At 50.6% G+C, this 17005-nt stretch overlaps 1 protein-coding gene and 1 long non-coding RNA gene across 4 annotated transcripts in view; both read left to right on the top strand.

Annotated features, from left to right (window-relative positions):
* pias1b (protein inhibitor of activated STAT, 1b) overlaps positions 1 to 15647 on the top strand; it is a 42917-nt gene extending 27270 nt beyond the window's left edge. The window contains 12 exon segments of the mRNA XM_049030121.1: positions 2150 to 2234; positions 2960 to 3007; positions 3449 to 3575; positions 3810 to 3944; positions 4966 to 5071; positions 6121 to 6194; positions 8812 to 8972; positions 9053 to 9183; positions 9432 to 9621; positions 9726 to 9871; positions 9992 to 10032; positions 10864 to 15647. Of these exon segments, the coding sequence (XP_048886078.1) occupies positions 2150 to 2234; positions 2960 to 3007; positions 3449 to 3575; positions 3810 to 3944; positions 4966 to 5071; positions 6121 to 6194; positions 8812 to 8972; positions 9053 to 9183; positions 9432 to 9621; positions 9726 to 9871; positions 9992 to 10032; positions 10864 to 11190 (1571 nt within the window). The 3' untranslated portion in view covers positions 11191 to 15647.
* On the top strand, positions 6220 to 8050 carry LOC125751397 (uncharacterized). Of its 3 annotated transcripts, none has more exons than XR_007400605.1 (4): positions 6220 to 7001; positions 7444 to 7647; positions 7852 to 7953; positions 7988 to 8050. It is a non-coding gene; the product is annotated as an uncharacterized LOC125751397 (long non-coding RNA). The 3 variants fall into 3 exon arrangements; XR_007400606.1 differs by having other exon boundaries at positions 7410 to 7647; XR_007400607.1 differs by lacking the exon at positions 7852 to 7953 and having other exon boundaries at positions 7444 to 7613.
* Positions 15648 to 17005: the final 1358 nt, after the last annotated feature.

Here is a 17005-nt window from a genome sequence, read left to right as displayed (position 1 = left end):
TGGCAAACCAATCTGCACAGCATTTCATGCTTTTGTGTTCTTGTACACCTCTGGGGGGTGTTACAGGCATCCTTTGATTGGCCCTCATGCCACCTAGCTGCCTCCTCTCCTGGAGATGGCCACGTGCGTCACTAACAAGCTCCAGCTGCAACGTGTTTGCATGCGGTGTCCTGGCGATTATCGCATTCTGCATTCTTTCTGCTTTATTTAATCCTCTCTGCCCACGCCCCGCCCCCCTGGCCTGCTCTGCCAATGATCAGAGGAGGGTGTGACCCGAAGGGATGCAGGAGACGACTGGGCGGCGGCTTCGTGCTGAGCGAGGCTCGGGATGTAGCATGCAAATCACCGCCCAGCAGTGCTCACCTTTAAATCCTCTGCATCCAGTGGTGGAAACAACTCGGGTCTGTTGGGCTTTGTAGCTATATTTAGCCGTGGTGCCGGGGAGGCAGGGCGGGCTCCTGCACAGCGAAGATGAGTGCTGGGCTAATCTACAGTGTGCAGTGTGCTGCTCCCTCCACTGAACCCTGCATAACGAACCTCGGGGAGGGGTAATAGTGCGAGTGGGTGGGTGATGTATGTTTAATGGCTTTAGTGTGGGCTGTAATTGGAGCACCCCTGTGCCTCTGTCCCACGTGTTCAGTGATATTCTTCCATGGTAATCACTGAATGGAGGAGGATGATGATGATGATGATGGCAGTATGTCCGAACACTGTGTGCACGACAGGCACGTGTGAAATGAACTGGTCGTGAGGTTAACCTTTATCTGCGTGCGTGTGTCTGTCGGTTTCGCTGTCTTTGTCGGGGAAGATGTTAATGAAGATTTTGATTTGGGGGAAGAAAATGACAGTCAGTAGGAAGTCCTCTTGGATTAAAGTGTGTGCGCGCGTGCGTGCGTGCGTGCGTGCGTGCGTGCGTGCGTGCGTGCGCGCGTGTGCGTGCGTGTGCGTGCGCGTGCGTGCGTGCGTGCGTGTGTGCGCGTGCGCGTGTGCGTGTGTGTGTGTGCGTGCTTATATTTTGCCAGGTGCCATCCCATGCCCTCAGTGCCGTGAGTCGGTACCCGAGGCTGGTTCGCTGCTTTATGCCTGCGGACAGCATCCCCCCGTAACTGTGGACAGGGCTCCTGATCCTGAAATCCTGTGGGCTGACTAAGGGGACCCTGAGGGTCTGCCTGAGGGCCGCCACTGCTCATTCTCCTAAATCCATATGCTAGTCAGGTGTGGGCTGGGGAGGGGGTCTCGCGCTGTCTGGGGGAGTTAATCTTCCACATGTGTGGCAGCTGCGGCTTCGACGGGGGGAGGCAGCCGGTCCAGCTGCGGCTACGACGGGGGGAGGCAGCCGGTCCAGCTGCGACCAGCCCTGCTTTCAGCTGCCGCTGCCTTTCTCAGAGGGACACATGACCCTGAGTCAGGCCGGCCACATCAGCACCCGGGAGCTTGCACGTTTCAAAAGGCACCACGGGTGTGCGGAGTGTCCCTGTTGCACGAGAACCAGAGTCTCTGCTCTCCACTCTCCCCTTGGCCGACTGCACTGTGGACCAGGAAGAAGTAACCAGTGTTTGGGTTTAAAACAGCTGCCCTTTTCTCAGAGAAACATCCTGCTTTTCCGTACATAAACACAGACATGACAGAACAAATAGCACCTTAATAATGAGGGCACAGGAAATAGCTCAGTCTGTAACTGCCCTTCACCCACTGGTAGTAATGTGTAATGCAGCCGACACACACTCTAATGTGGGCACTGCTGTCATCTTCGGCGGGACTGTGGATCGGTCCGGGCGATTCGGCAGCTAAGCCTCTCTTCCATGTTAAGTTCCTCGCTGGACGTGAAGTGACAGAGGAGAGGAGTCACAGGGAGTGTTTAGTCTCCCTCCGCTGGGGGCTGATGCTGGGATTAGAGCCCGTCAGAGATAACAAGTCCTAACCTGTCCCGATCCCCCGCCGGCATGAACGCCACGCTATATGTGCGCACGCAAAGCCGAGCGGCCAGGCGACCCCCCCCGGGGGCTGAAATAGCCGCACATTTACTCTCCTGTGTTTGTTTATCCATATCAGAATTAGTGTCTGAGAATGAGACTTGAAGCTTGCAGGCTGTGGTCTTCTGCCCCCCCCTGTTGTCTGTCTAACTAAAGAAGTTTCTCGCCCCCAACAGCCTCGGATAACAGCCAGCGGTTCCAAGAGACGTGCTTTGCGTTTGCATTGACGCCTCAGCAAGTGCAGCAGATCAGCAGCTCAATGTGAGTCTCCCTGTGTTACCAGTCGCCCGACTGGTTTCTGTCCCCCGCTAAGGAAGAATATTCACTTTCTGCTAGTAAATATCGCTGTAGCGTGAACATTGTCACGGTTCCTCCCCGGGAGGTTCCCCCATCTGCTTCTAACTAGGGCTGGGCGTTATCATATCGGTATATATATCGCATGCGCAATAATCACCCGGGCTTCATATGATGGGCGAAACATTTGGCTGGACACCAGCTTTTCAGTGCTATACCGATGTTTATTCCCTAAAGTAGTATGGTTACTATTTAAGTTAGTAATGAGATGCGTTTTCTGACCCCCAAAACTTAATTAAATTCTTAATTAAACTTTATTAAATTCTGTTAGCGTTGCACACGACATAATACGGTTCTGGTACGTACTATGGTTTGGTAAGTGGCGGTGAGGACTGGGACGACTGTTGTGGATAAACAAGGTAAAAAGATGTCGGTGGTGTGGTGCTACTTTTTTGCAGTTGAAAGTCTGACACGTTTATTAAACATAAGGATTTGACAAATTTATACTGATTACTAGCTTAAAATGCCTTGTTAATACTACTAATGTGCTTACTAAATTGTCGACGTAAATAAACGTCCATATAATACTGGAAAAGCTGGCGTCTGGCCAAAAGTTCCTGCCCGTGGTCTGAAGCCGCATGTGTATCGCCCAGCCCTGCTTCTTACCTGCCCGTGTGTCACCCCTCATTCAGGGACATCTCTGGGACCAAGTGCGACTTCACCGTTCAGGTCCAGCTGAGGTACGTGTGCAGAGCCTTCTCTGCCTCGCCGCCTGTGCAGTCAGCTCACGGCGTTCCTCAAAGACGAGCTCGTCTTTGACTAAAAACATCTCCTGCTGGTTCCTGTTGTTCTTCTCAATAACTTATAACTCTCGGCTCGTTCAGAGACCATCTTAATTTTACACCGCTGTTGTGTTTTTTTATAAATCTTTTTGGACCTGCTGCCGTTAGTCATTACTTACTGCAAAAAGCACGGGCTGTGAGTCACATCAGAATGAAAGTGTCTGTTAAGCAGTTCAGTAAATAAAGGCACATTTTGTCATTTAGCAGGGGCACTGGAATGGGCTGATTTTTGACCTGTTTACAGTAATGCTGCACACCCACGTTTTGGGGAGTTCTGTATAATTTGCAATGTAAAATATTGTTTATGTTGCCCATCCTGACCTATCCTGCCCCCTACAGGTTTTGTTTATCGGAGACAAGCTGTCCTCAAGAAGACCATTTTCCTCCCAACCTGTGTGTGAAAGTGAATGGGAAGCCTTGTAGCCTCCGGTGAGAGTCCTGGCCCGACACCGCCTGCAGCCTGCCTGTTATATACCCCAGCCTGCCTGTTATATACCCCAACCTGCCTGTTATATACCCCAACCTGCCTGTTATATACCCCAACCTGCCTGTTATATACCCCAACCTGCTCTTACAGGCACCATCCTGCTGATATCAGACTGTTGTCATATTCATGCTGATCATGTGATGACACAGTCATGTCCTCAGCTATCCAGCTCCTTTTCTGTGGCATGTCTCACTGCTGCCTCCTCTTTGCCAGGGATATCTTCCTCCAACCAAAAACGGTGTAGAGCCAAAGCGACCGAGCCGGCCCATCAACATTACCTCACTGGTCAGGTTGTCGACGACCGTGCCCAACACCATTGTGGTATCGTGGACCTCTGAGATCGGAAGGGTATGCCTCTCCACAAATGCATTTCTTGGCAGGCATTCATTACTCAGTTACAATGACGGTGATTAAAATCAGAGTCAGAGAATCGCCATTAGATCACCTTCCATCTTCCAATGCAAAACACCAGTGGAAACAGAACCAGCCTTGAGAGAGCCTCCAAACCGTATTTCCGGGGTGTTTCTCTGCCCCGAGCGAGCCTCGGGAGCGTAATTCTGGGTGTTTCTCTGCCCCGAGCGAGCCTCGGGAGCGTAATTCTGGGTGTTTCTCTGCCCCGAGCGAGCCTCGGGAGCGTAATTCTGGGTGTTTCTCTGCCCCGAGCGAGCCTCGGGAGCGTAATTCTGGGTGTTCCTCTGCCCCGAGCGAGCCTCGGGAGCGTAATTCTGGGTGTTCCTCTGCCCCGAGCGAGCCTCGGGAGCGTAATTCTGGGTGTTCCTCTGCCCCGAGCGAGCCTCGGGAGCGTAATTCTGGGTGTTCCTCTGCCCCGAGCGAGCCTCGGGAGCATAATTCTGGGTGTTCCTCTGCCCCGAGCGAGCCTCGGGACCGTAATTCTGGGTGTTTCTCTGCCCCGAGCGAGCCTCGGGAGCGTAATTCTGGGTGTTTCTCTGCCCTGAGCAAGCCTCAAGGGTGTATTTCCGCCGCACGCTGTCAGATGCCTCACCAGTCCACACCGCATTGTGTCATGTTGCGGTGAGTTCACGGGTGTGTGTTTCAGTGCCGTCACATGCCTGAACCGGAGCCCGTGCATGCCACCGTTGTGAAATCAGCTGTTGCGGTTTCGGCACATCCAAAGCCAGACATACATTCTTATGCCATTTTCTCCTGTGGCAAGTCGTAGTTCAAGCACTTGAAGTTGCCAGGAGTGCTCAGACTTGGGAGATGCCGAAGTCAGAATTCAGCATTCCCACATGCTGGATGCCACAAAGGAGCTATTGTTCACCTGTAGAGCAATGAAATTGCCTTTGATCCATGGCTGCACAGGTGCAGCTACACGGAAAGAGCTGTGTGTCTGTGTGTGTGTCCTCAGAGCTACTCCATGGCCGTGTACCTGGTGAAACAACAGTCCTCCACAGTGCTGCTGCAGAGGCTGCGTGCCAAAGGAATCCGGAACCCAGACCACTCCAGAGCTCTCAGTAAGTGGGGGAGGGGGGTGGGTGTGCTGGAGGAGCAGGGGTTAGGGCAGAGGGGGAGGGGGGGTGTGCTGGAGGAGTGGGGGAGGGGTGGACATGGAGGGGGAAGGGCGAATGAGGGAGGAGCACACTGGAGTAGCAGGGAGGGGCATGTCGGAAGATTGGGGGAGGTGCGGCCTGAAGGGGGAGGGGCGCACTGATGGAGTGGGGGGAGGGGCTGAGGGGGAGGGGCTGAGGGGGGAGGGGCTGAGGGGGGAGGGGCAGAGAGTGGGGGAGGGGCAGAGTGGGGGAGGGGCAGAGTGGGGGAGGGGTCGAGTGGGGGAGGGGCTGACAGGGAGGGGGAGGGGCGCGCTGGAGGAGTGGGGAAGTGGCAGGAGGTGCATTCAGAGAGGCTCTTGCTTTCCTGATGAAGCAGAGGGGACAGGGGGGGTGGGTCTGCTGTACGGCGTGCTCCCTAACACCAGTCAGAGCTGCCCCAACACCGTAACTGCGGGCGCGTTTGTGTAGCCTGGGGCTCAGTTTGATCAAAGTAGACATGAGTTAATGGTGAAAAGTGCGAGGTGTGCAGGACTCGTGTGGAACAATGTGGGACTTTGCTTTGGCTCATTTTCTTTCCCTCCAGACACTGTTCTGTTACCACAGCACGGTGACGTAAGCAGGAAATCATGCAGACTCTTTAGTCATTCTCAGTATTATCGAATATTTCACTCTAATTTTGTAGACACCTGTAAGTCCCACTGATATGAATTTTAGGACGTTGAATGTGTTCTCGCTCCACAAAACTGCTAAATTGGTAAATAAATGATAAGTCTAATGGCGAATCTTGGCCTTAAAAATAAGCAGATCACCTTCTTTACTGACCCAGGCCACAGCTGCCCTGTTGCCACGTGTGACCTTGGCCATCTGTGGGTGGCTGTGCTCTCAACACGCAGCATTTTCATGCAGAACTTGTTGGTTGCTGATGACTTTGTTTGGCTTTGTCTCCGGCTGTTTTGATGCACCTACCGATGTAAGCGACGTACGACACATGACTCTGCTTCCTGTGTTCACAGTCAAAGAGAAGCTGACAGCGGATCCTGACAGTGAAATCGCTACCACCAGTCTGCGCGTGTCCCTGCTCTGTCCGGTGTGTGAGCCCCGTCCGCCGGCCCTTGCTTACAGCCCCAGCCTTACACACCGCTCACCGCGCTGCTGTTCCCGCCAAAGCACCACAGGGCGCCAAACACGCATGCTGTGATCACGTGTGAGCCAGCGGTAAATCTTGCCGTTAAGCGGCCGCGTTGCCGAGATGTGAAAGACTCTCAGTCGTGCTCCATGTCGGCTGTCTGGCACAGACAGTGCTGCCCTCACAGTCACGCTTAAGGGGCGCTTATGGCCCCAATGCTCCGCGAGCGCCTGGCGCTCTGACTCACAGGTATGAGGCCGCTAAAGTGACACTGAGCTGCCATACGGACTAAGATGCACGTTTTACTCACGTTTGAGTCAAAGAAATAGGAAAAATTATCACTGTGATAATTTTGTTCGAAGGTATCTAAATAAAAATTTAAAGATTTCTCTGATTTTAATGGTTTCAATTATTATTAGTTATGTTGATGATAATTATAACAATAATCATAATAAACATTGTATTGAGAGTGGGAGGTGACAGAGCTCCAAATGCCAAATTTATTATTAAATATGAGGCTCTTTTCCACTGAGGTTCAGGAACCTTGTTGACCTTCATGCCAAATAAGCATTGGCAGACAAAAATAGCTCATAGGTTAAAGCTCACGTATAATTTCATACAAAATTACTTTGCCATCCACACAAAACAAAGGAGGATGAACAAGTAATTTTGTTAGTTATCATCCTATTTTGGGTAAAATGGGTGAATGAATGTGGGTGCAGACTGCCCCTTTAGGTGGGGTGAATGTGGCAGCAGACTGCCCTTTAGGTGAGGTGAATGTGGCAGCAGACTGCCCCTTTAGGTGGGGTGAATGTGGGTGCAGACTGCCCCTTTAGGTGGGGTGAATGTGGGTGCAGACTGCCCCTTTAGGTGAGGTGAATGTGGCAGCAGACTGCCCCTTTAGGTGGGGTGAATGTGGGTGCAGACTGCCCCTTTAGGTGGGGTGAATGTGGGTGCAGACTGCCCCTTTAGGTGGGGTGAATGTGGCAGCAGACTGCCCCTTTAGGTGGGGTGAATGTGGCAGCAGACTGCCCCTTTAGGTGGGGTGAATGTGGCAGCAGACTGCCCCTTTAGGTGGGGTGAATGTGGGTGCAGACTGCCCCTTTAGGTGGGGTGAATGTGGGTGCAGACTGCCCCTTTAGGTGGGGTGAATGTGGGTGCAGACTGCCCCTTTAGGTGGGGTGAATGTGGCAGCAGACTGCCCCTTTAGGTGGGGTGAATGTGGCAGCAGACTGCCCCTTTAGGTGGGGTGAATGTGGCAGCAGACTGCCCCTTTAGGTGGGGTGAATGTGGGTGCAGACTGCCCCTTTAGGTGGGGTGAATGTGGGTGCAGACTGCCCCTTTAGGTGGGGTGAATGTGGCAGCAGACTGCCCCTTTAGGTGGGGTGAATGTGGCAGCAGACTGCCCCTTTAGGTGGGGTGAATGTGGCAGCAGACTGCCCCTTTAGGTGGGGTGAATGTGGCAGCAGACTGCCCCTTTAGGTGGGGTGAATGTGGGTGCAGACTGCCCCTTTAGGTGGGGTGAATGTGGGTGCAGACTGCCCCTTTAGGTGGGGTGAATGTGGCAGCAGACTGCCCCTTTAGGTGGGGTGAATGTGGGTGCAGACTGCCCCTTTAGGTGGGGTGAATGTGGGTGCAGACTGCCCCTTTAGGTGGGGTGAATGTGGGTGCAGACTGCCCCTTTAGGTGGGGTGAATGTGGCAGCAGACTGCCCCTTTAGGTGGGTTGAATGTGGCAGCAGACTGCCCCTTTAGGTGGGGTGAATGTGGGTGCAGACTGCCCCTTCAGGCTACCTGGGTCATCTGGTCAGTTTGCTGTGGAGGGAATATTCCGGATTAGGGGGTGTTGGGGGAGGGGGGGGCGGCAGCATCTGTTGGACTCCTGAGAAAGGCTCTCCCCATGGCCTCCCGAGGCTGGGGTGGGGGGGGGTGCATATGGGTCCGCAGGTGGGGCCGGTGCTGTGAGCACGTGTGCTATGTGCCCAGGAGCCGGCTTACGCTACGCTTCCTGTTTTCACACTTGTATAAACAACAGTGTGGAGCTGTTTGCTCTGCGCTCCGCCCTCTGGGGCTCCGGGCCCTATGGTTGCCATGGTGACCCTTTTCATTGGCATTCCAAATGCTCTGGCCTCTGTTTCAGGGCTGCCCTTGTTTCCTATGAACTTCCTGTTCACGCGAGGGCCAGAGGCCCCGCCTCTTAAGGGCGCCGCATGCCATGGCCTCTCCCTCTCATGCCGGTGTAGGTTCACAGGAAGCTATCGGTATTGTTTGATGTATAATGAAAATGCGTTTTTTTGGGTTATCGTGAAGCAGTAAACTAAACTGTACATGGAAGTGTTATGATAATAGTTATATTAATAGGGACTAGGAATGGAAGGTTATTAATACAAAATAAATGTATCCCAGCGTACAGAACAGATTTATGATGAGTAACGGCGATGTTTCTTTAATGATTTTTATCCTGCTTTGAGCGTGATTAATGTCGGCTGTCGCGAACAACGCTGCTGTCAGCGGCCACCTCTCCGTCTGTGCGCCCGGGATTCTGCGCGGCATGACGGTCCCGTCTCCCATTTGCGCAGCTGGGGAAAATGCGGCTGATGATCCCATGCCGAGCCATCACCTGCTCGCACCTGCAGTGTTTCGATGCCACGCTCTACATCCAGATGAATGAGAAGAAACCCACCTGGGTCTGCCCCGTCTGTGACAAAAAGGCCCCCTACGAGCTGCTGATCATCGACGGGTGAGCCCGGGGCTGCATGTGGGCGGGGAAGGCCTGGGGGCCCGCAGGCCAGCTCATCCTGTGTGTCGCCGCTTGGCCAGGTTGTTCATGGAGATACTGAACAGCTGCGTGGATTGTGACGAGATCCAGTTCAAAGAAGATGGGAGCTGGGCCCCCATGAGGTCGAAGAAGGAAGTGCAAGAGGTGGCCGCCTCGTATAATGGCTTGGAAGGTACGTGTTGTGTATTTGCAGTGAGGGTGAGCAGGTAGACTCAGGGTCCAAAGTAAAATTAAAAATGTAAGAAATATCTTACAAGTGCCACGCTTAAAAAATGCTGTTAGCATCTGTCTTAACAGGTCTTAACATTTAAAGTTTGTGTAGCAGCTGGTATAACTTTAGAAGCAGACGGTTTGTGTGTGTTGGAGCTCTGTGTGTGGATGCCGCGCCCATCCGGACCTCTCGGGGCATTCCCGCCGCAGGCGCCTGTCGGAACGCCGCGCCCGAGCACAGGAACAGCTCGTCCCACGGAGGCGGAGGTGGCGGCGGGAAGAAGGTGGAGGTGATCGACCTGACGCTGGACAGCTCCTCGGACGAGGAGGAGGAGGAGGAGCCCCCGCCTAAGAGGACCTGCCCCTCCCTGTCCCCCGCCTCGCCGCCTATCAACAAGGGGTGTGTCACCATGCTGCCGTCACATGGATTTAAACAGAGCTAACGGTAGTGGGCTTGAGCCTGGACACGTGCCGACTGCGCATTCACACTGTGCTGTGCTGCAGGGTGCTCAACCTCCACGCCCAGGCGTCCCCGGTGGCCCGGACTCCCAGCATGCCCCCTGTCGACACCAGCTACATCCCGCCGCCTCCACCGCTGCATCCCATCCAGGATTACCGCCACTACTACCACACGCCCAATGACCTATCAGGTACGGGGTCCAGCCCACCCTGCACTAATGACTATCCCGGAAGGATCGCCGCAACTTGTCTTCTGAGGCTGAGTGAATCGCTGAGGCGTTCCCGGCTAACTGCTTCCGTTTTTCCTCTAGATCTGAATTTCTTCTCCTTCCTACAAGGCGATAATCACCAGGTACGTCCCGACCCACGGAGCTGCGTCTGCCACCTTTCAGAAAAGCAGCCAGTCTTAGCACCTTAATCCCCTTCTGGTCCTCAGTCAAAATCCAAGGCTTTCGCATGAATTATTATTGCACAACAGAATTCCACATTGGTGTTTATCGCTATGGCTTCTTAAATTGCCCACATATAACAGATAATCAAAATCACCCGGTTTATTTTAAATCACCTTTTCACAGTGTCACTTTTTCAATGCTCTTCATAGGTTACAGTGAAGCTGTTGACAAATCTACCCAAAATGATCTGTAATTTTGACGTATGGATACAGCTGGTTTGTCATTGTAGCTGGCGGCCTGCGGGTTCCAGGCCCCCCCCCCCCCCCGCCCCTCTTGTCCCTCCAGCTGCCTGCCCTTCAGTCTGGGCTGTGGTCACGTTCTTTGCATTTGTGTTCAAAGGCCACTAGGGCATCCCTGGGCTGCAGATTTTCGGGGAATTATCTGATAAACTGCTGAGGTTAGGGGCAGCAGGAATTTCAGGCTACAGGGCTCAGTGGAAATGGGCTCTTAAAGTGAAGAAAAGAAAAATGAGCACGAGATGTAATCGGAAACAAGAAGCAGGAATCTTACAAATGGCCTGTGTGACGAAGGCTTCACCCCTTACCTGCTCACAGCCCATCAGCTCTGCCACCAAGAACCAGCTGGTTGTAATTTTCAATTTTATGGGGCTGGAAAATGAGCTGGTTTGGCCAGGTGACGGTAAGCCCAGCCCCATACTTTGTCCTCATCCAATCAGCTTGCAGCCTGTGTAATGGGCCCCTCCATCTCTCCCGCTCTTCCCGCCCCCACAGCATTACAGCATGGTGATGGCAGCCGCCGCAGCGGCCTCCGCCTCAGACGACCACGAGCTCCTCCTGAACCGCTTCCTGCCGTACGGCTCCTCCCAGGTGTTCCTGGAGCAGCCGGGCACGCCAGCGGGTAGCGCCCTGGCCCCGGCCAACGGCGGCAGCAGCAGTGGCAGCAGCAGCAGCCTGGTCTCGTCCAGCAGCCTGCGGGACAGCCTGCGAGAGAGCCTGCGAGAAAGCCACGCCCACCCCGGGGTGCCCCGAGCCGGCAGCGAGGCAGCCTCCACCGCCGCCATCTACGGCTCCATCACCGACGTCATCTCGCTAGACTGACAGCCGGGACGCTGTCTCTCCCCCCCAGCCCCCCCAGGCCCCCCTACCCCCTCAAAACAAACTCAGACTCAGTTGAAACAAAGAAGATTAAAAGAAGTAAGGTCTTTTTTAAAAAAAAAAAAAACAAAACAGAAAGGAATGATGCTGTGTACAGAGAACAAAATATATTTTCAGTTTTACTTTTGTATATAAACTTAGGACTTTGCCTGTCAAGTGAGTGACTTCAGTTGATATTTTTCTGTGGATACTGAAGATTTTTTCACAGCTATACATTTGTTGTCCTCCGATTATATTATAGCTTTTGTATTTCATTATTGTTTTATTTTATTGCTCCACACGATGGCATTATTCTCTTCAGTGGTATTACGTTAGGCCAATCTACTCTTCTATCTGAAATCATTGTAGGAATTTTTCTTCTCCGAGAGAACTATAACTCAGTGGTTGACAGACGTGTTTTATCATTCAAATGTGCTGATCATTTTATAACGCGTTTAAGTTATGTAAGATATATTAACTGTTTAAAAGCATTCCCTACGCCTTTTCAGGATGTAGCTTCAGGGAGTGCGTCGATGGCTAAAGTGTGACGTGTCTGCCTCCCCCCCCCCCCCCCCCCCCCCCCAGCTGGGCCCGTTCAGGACTTTTCCAACTTTTTTGACATGAAAGCCGTCATCATCTTCACCTTAGTTTGAAGTCAGTGGATTGTGCTTTGAACTCGGGTTTAAAGTTACGGATGGATCGTTTTATGCCCCCCCCCCCCCCCCAAACCACTTTGTTTTTATTTGCACAATGCCAAATACAAGCCCACAGAAGAGGAGAAATGGGGGGGGGGGGCTGATGTGAGGTCTTGTGGGGATGTACTTTTCTAAATGGCCTCAGGGTGTCGACGCTCTCGTGGATGTCGAGGGCGGCCAGACAACATGAGATCTTAGGTGTGAAGGTAAAAAAAAAAGAGTCGCGTACTTTCGTTGCCGTGACAGCTGATGTGTTCCGGGGGAAGGGAGGGGTACTTCGGAGGTGGTCTGGTGAATAAAGTGAATACACTCTGTCCTTGTTGTTGGTGCTTGGAGCACGCTGGTCTCCACGCTCCACGTCTGTCCCGAGCCATTCCTGGGTCTGTGAGGACCCTGTAGCTGAAAAGCGCTGCAGATGGCCGTTTGTCAGTGCCTCCGCAGACTTGGCTGGTAATTGTTTAACCTGGTGTAAAACACAGGAAGGGTTCACTGTCCCTTATGTGTGATATATCATGTTCAAACAGTTCGGCACAGTGTCGGTGCCCGTGACAGACTCGCTTACCGTCTTTAGGCGCAGTGTCGGTGCCCGTGACAGACTCGCTTACCGTCTTTAGGCGCAGTGTCGGTGCCCGTGACAGACTCGCTTACCGTCTTTCGGTGCAGTGTCGGTGCCCGTGACGGACTCGCGTACCGTCTTTCGGCGCAGTGTCGGTTCCCGTGACTGACTCGCGTACCGTCTTTCGGCGCAGTGTCGGTTCCCGTGACTGACTCGCGTACCGTCTTTCGGCGCAGTGTCGGTTCCCGTGACTGACTCGCGTACCGTCTTTCGGCGTAGTGTCGGTTCCCGTGACTGACTCGCGTACCGTCTTTAGGCGTAGTGTCGGTTCCCGTGACTGACTCGCGTACCGTCTTTAGGCGCAGTGTCGGTGCCCGTGACGGACTCGCGTACCGTCTTTCGGCGCAGTGTCGGTGCCCGTGACGGACTCGCGTACCGTCTTTCGGCGCAGTGTCGGTGCCCGTGACGGACTCGCGTACCGTCTTTCGGCGTAGTGTCGGTTCCCGTGACGGACTCGCAAACCGTCTTTAGGCGCAGTGTCGGTGCCCGTGACGGACTCGCAAACCGTCTTTAGGCGCAGTGTCGGTGCCCGTGACGGACTCGAGTACCGTCTTTAGGCGCAGTGTCGGTGCCCGTGACGGACTCGCGTACCGTCTTTAGGCGCAGTGTCGGTGCCCGTGACGGACTCGCGTACCGTCTTTCGGCGCAGTGTCGGTGCCCGTGACGGACTCGCGTACCGTCTTTCGGCGCAGTGTCGGTGCCCGTGACGGACTCGCGTACCATCTTTCGGCGCAGTGTCGGTGCCCGTGACGGACTCGCGTACCATCTTTCGGCGCAGTGTCGGTGCCCGTGACGGACTCGCGTACCGTCTTTCGGCGCAGTGTCGTTGCCCGTGACTGACTCGCGTACCGTCTTTCGCTGCAGTGTCGGTGCCCGTGACGGACTCGCGTACCGTCTTTCATCACCAGAGGCATTTCTCATCCCATCTGCATTACCTTACTGTAAGGAGGAGGCTCCGTCTTCATTCTGTGTGTCCCTGATGCACAAGGAGCCCCAAGCTGTTACCTCAGCTGCGCGGAAATATCTACGATCATTAGTCAGACTCTTGTTAACCAGCCCAGCGTAGAGTCTGTGGTTTCAAAAAGTGACTGAACTTATTATGTCAAATAAAAAGCCTGCATTCGTGTTGTAGTGTTAAACTACTTGGGATTATGTCCTTAAGCAGCATATATATGTCCAGATAAACTGGGGCATCGCTTATTTTTTTTCCTGTCATGCTCTGTCAAATTATTGCAAGATTCTTTGGTAAATGGAGCTCAGTCAAGATCTGAGAGAGTCCATCGTACAAATCTCTGCCCCTAATCAGGTTCCTGACTCAAAATTCATCACACATTTTGATTTCTTGAGTGTAATGTCCCGGACAGTATGGTTTTTCAGCCAAACTCTGCTTTCCAGCTCCATTCGCTTCAGTGAAAGAGCCTCTCTCCTTAGTCTGTTTTCCCATCTATAAAATATGATCAGTATTTTTATTTATTGTGTAATGTATTTTTTTTTTTTTTTTTTACATTTGTGTTTTTGATTTCCATTGATGTATTACTGTTACACGCCTGCTTCCTTGTTTAATAATTATACAGTTCTATTTAAGGAGATCTTTGGTTAGTCACCTGTTATATATTAAAACAAGCATCTTTTTTTTCTTTTAGGTTTTCACTCATGCAGAATAATATATCTAATACGTGGGAGTTGTTAGTCTTGCAGCTGCATCTGAATTATTGCTTGTTTCGACATAATTATGTGTGATCTGGGAAAGGCTAAGGGAAAAGAGAGCGAAGTTGTTCAGTAGCATCTACACGTAGATTGGCCATATCACCAGAGTTTCGAAATCCAGGAGGATAGACATCGAATGTCGCCCTGTTAAACAAAAACAAAAAACTAATTTTATCTGCAAGTAATGCCTGGTTATGTTTGTGACCATGTTATGAAAAAGCAGTTATTTCATTGGGCGGCCAGCATTTAATCGTGCATTGCCTTTGGGATGTGTGCTTAGCTGCTGTCGCATAAGCACGCCCCGTGATGGCTGGATGAACTGAAGGTCGGCATAGAACCCCCTGCGCTCCACCATCTTAGCCCCAGGCCTCCTGCTGTCGCCATGGAGACAGACGCAAGCGCCCTGCCCAGCTGGACCCTCTGTCTCACTGGCAGTTTCCTCAGTGTTGTGGCGTTGCACTTTTAAGGGCACTGGAATTCAGCCCAGTACCTAGACTGTAAACAAAGGTCATCTGGTCCGCTTTTAATTACCACGTTTAGGTACCAGAGAGACTTTTCTAAACAAAATCTAAGTTAACAGCAGAAATAACCAATCAAATATATTAAGTTTTAAAGCTTTTGATTGTGGCGTTTTAAAGACTGATAAAGGGAAAATTTACGTGTATATATATATATATATATATATATATATATATATATATATATATATATATATATATATATATATATATTTAAAAAAATTACTGGGAAGTCTCTGGCAGTTATGCATAGAAGGGACTTCCAGTGATATTTATTCACATTTTTTGTGGCATCTGAAACGAGAGAGATTTAATTTATACATGTTTTTCAGACAAAGAACACCAGTAAGAGGACTTAAGATGTAGTCCGACTTGCAGAAGATCCTCACAAGTCCAAATAGCTACCATCTGTGCTCACTGCCTTAAATTCACCATTACTGTTTCCTTATGGCATGTCAAACAAGGAAAAAATGGCTTTTTAAAAGAAGGAGAAGATGAAAAAAGATGTACAGTAGACCAATGTCAGTTTGTATAAAATACCAAGTGGAAAAAAAAATATTTATTACATGCATTGGAAGAAATTGTTTACCTATTGAATGTTACCTGTTTATGTAGAGAAGTTTAGATGTAATAAAACGCATTCAGATAACTTTACATTTTTATGTCTTTATTTTAGTCAACCATCAATACACCCTTTATTTTTGGCAAAAATAAGTGTACGTGTTTGCTAAATGTTTTACATGCTTGGTCTGGAAAATTGGCATTGTTGTGTTTGACGTTGGGAGTTTGAAGGAAATGAGTATTCATTGTCACGGTCAAATCTATGTTGCCAGTACCAAACAAGTATATTGCCTGTTTTTGTAAATAAATGACGTCACTATCCTACGCAAGTCCACTCTTTACTGCAGCTTGGCTGTTGCACAGATCTCTGCCGGAGAAGGGAATAGAGGGATATTTAATGACAAAAGCTAATGGTGGCTTCACGTTACCTTTCAAATCCTTAGAAAACTTTGCCCCTCCTTATGTCTTGTTGGCTTATACTGAACTGACAGCAAGTGGTGACTGTATTTATGGTGAGTATGTACATGTTTGAATTATCCACGTATATGTTCAGTAGATAGTGTTGTACAGGTGCTGACTTCTGTATATAGCTGTATTGGTTGGGGGGGGGGGGAGATTACCATTCCAAACACAGGTAAATCTGGTTACACTGCCTTACCCTGTCGTAAGATTATTTAGAAACCATGGTGCATTTGAAGCTGTACTAATGTAATCAACTAGTTTTAGCTCCTGTAATCATTTAAGGGGAAAATTAGCATAATTAACTTTTTTGTACCGTCTCTATTACTGCCTGATTGAGTTTTGTTAATCTTAGAGCACAGAGCAGCGTCTGGTGATGATAGCATTCTTACACTGAATAGTAAGCATTTGTTTTGTTGATTTTTAATTTAAGGCATCAAGCAGACAACCAATAATGAAGCAATATCAGAAGAAAATGGAGGAGCAGTGAGAGCAAGTGATGGTGTGGTGATGCTGCTGGCCATGTTACCAGTGAGCCCTGCGTGTCTCACTGAATGGACCTCGGCAATTAGGTCTGGGACCAACAGCTGCCCAAGTGAGGAAAATGCACGCTAATCCTGTCTGTGGAGTTGCCAAGTGTAACTCCGTCTTGTCACCACACCAAGAGACCAACACCTCTCAGCAGACTGATGATGAATCACACCTCACAAGGGAAAACGAGTTATTTAATAGTGATATGCTGTGCATTTGCTTATATGTTTTACCTGTGTAATTACATGACCTGTTAGCAGAGTGACAGATTGCATTGTAAACAAACATTTATTTGGCGTTTTAATTTTGAGACATTTAAATCTTTAAACTCGCCGTGCACCACACACACAAAAGCAGTAGGTGGCAGCACGAAACTAAAACGGGTGAGAAGAAAGCTCTTGTGAAATTTGAAAATCCAGCTCTGAGCAAGGTCTAGTTAATTTGGAATAACTTGGAATGCGGGCAGATTTTCAGATCTTATCCTGGTGCATCCTAGTGCGAAGCATATGCGAAACGTTTAACGGAAATAGGTGTATAACGATGTCGCTGATATGTGCATCATTTTAATCTAGAGTTTAAGCTGTCCATTTAGCTAGAGAAACTTTGACATGAAGGAATCGTTCATTTAAATGTAATGATTTATTATTCATATATACAGAAGGCGTTTTTGAACATCTACCTGTCATTTTCAG

This window comes from Brienomyrus brachyistius, chromosome 11 (assembly GCF_023856365.1).
Source record: "Brienomyrus brachyistius isolate T26 chromosome 11, BBRACH_0.4, whole genome shotgun sequence".
Classification (NCBI taxonomy): Eukaryota; Metazoa; Chordata; class Actinopteri; order Osteoglossiformes; family Mormyridae; genus Brienomyrus; species Brienomyrus brachyistius.
This window is presented reverse-complemented; position numbering and strand designations above follow the sequence as displayed.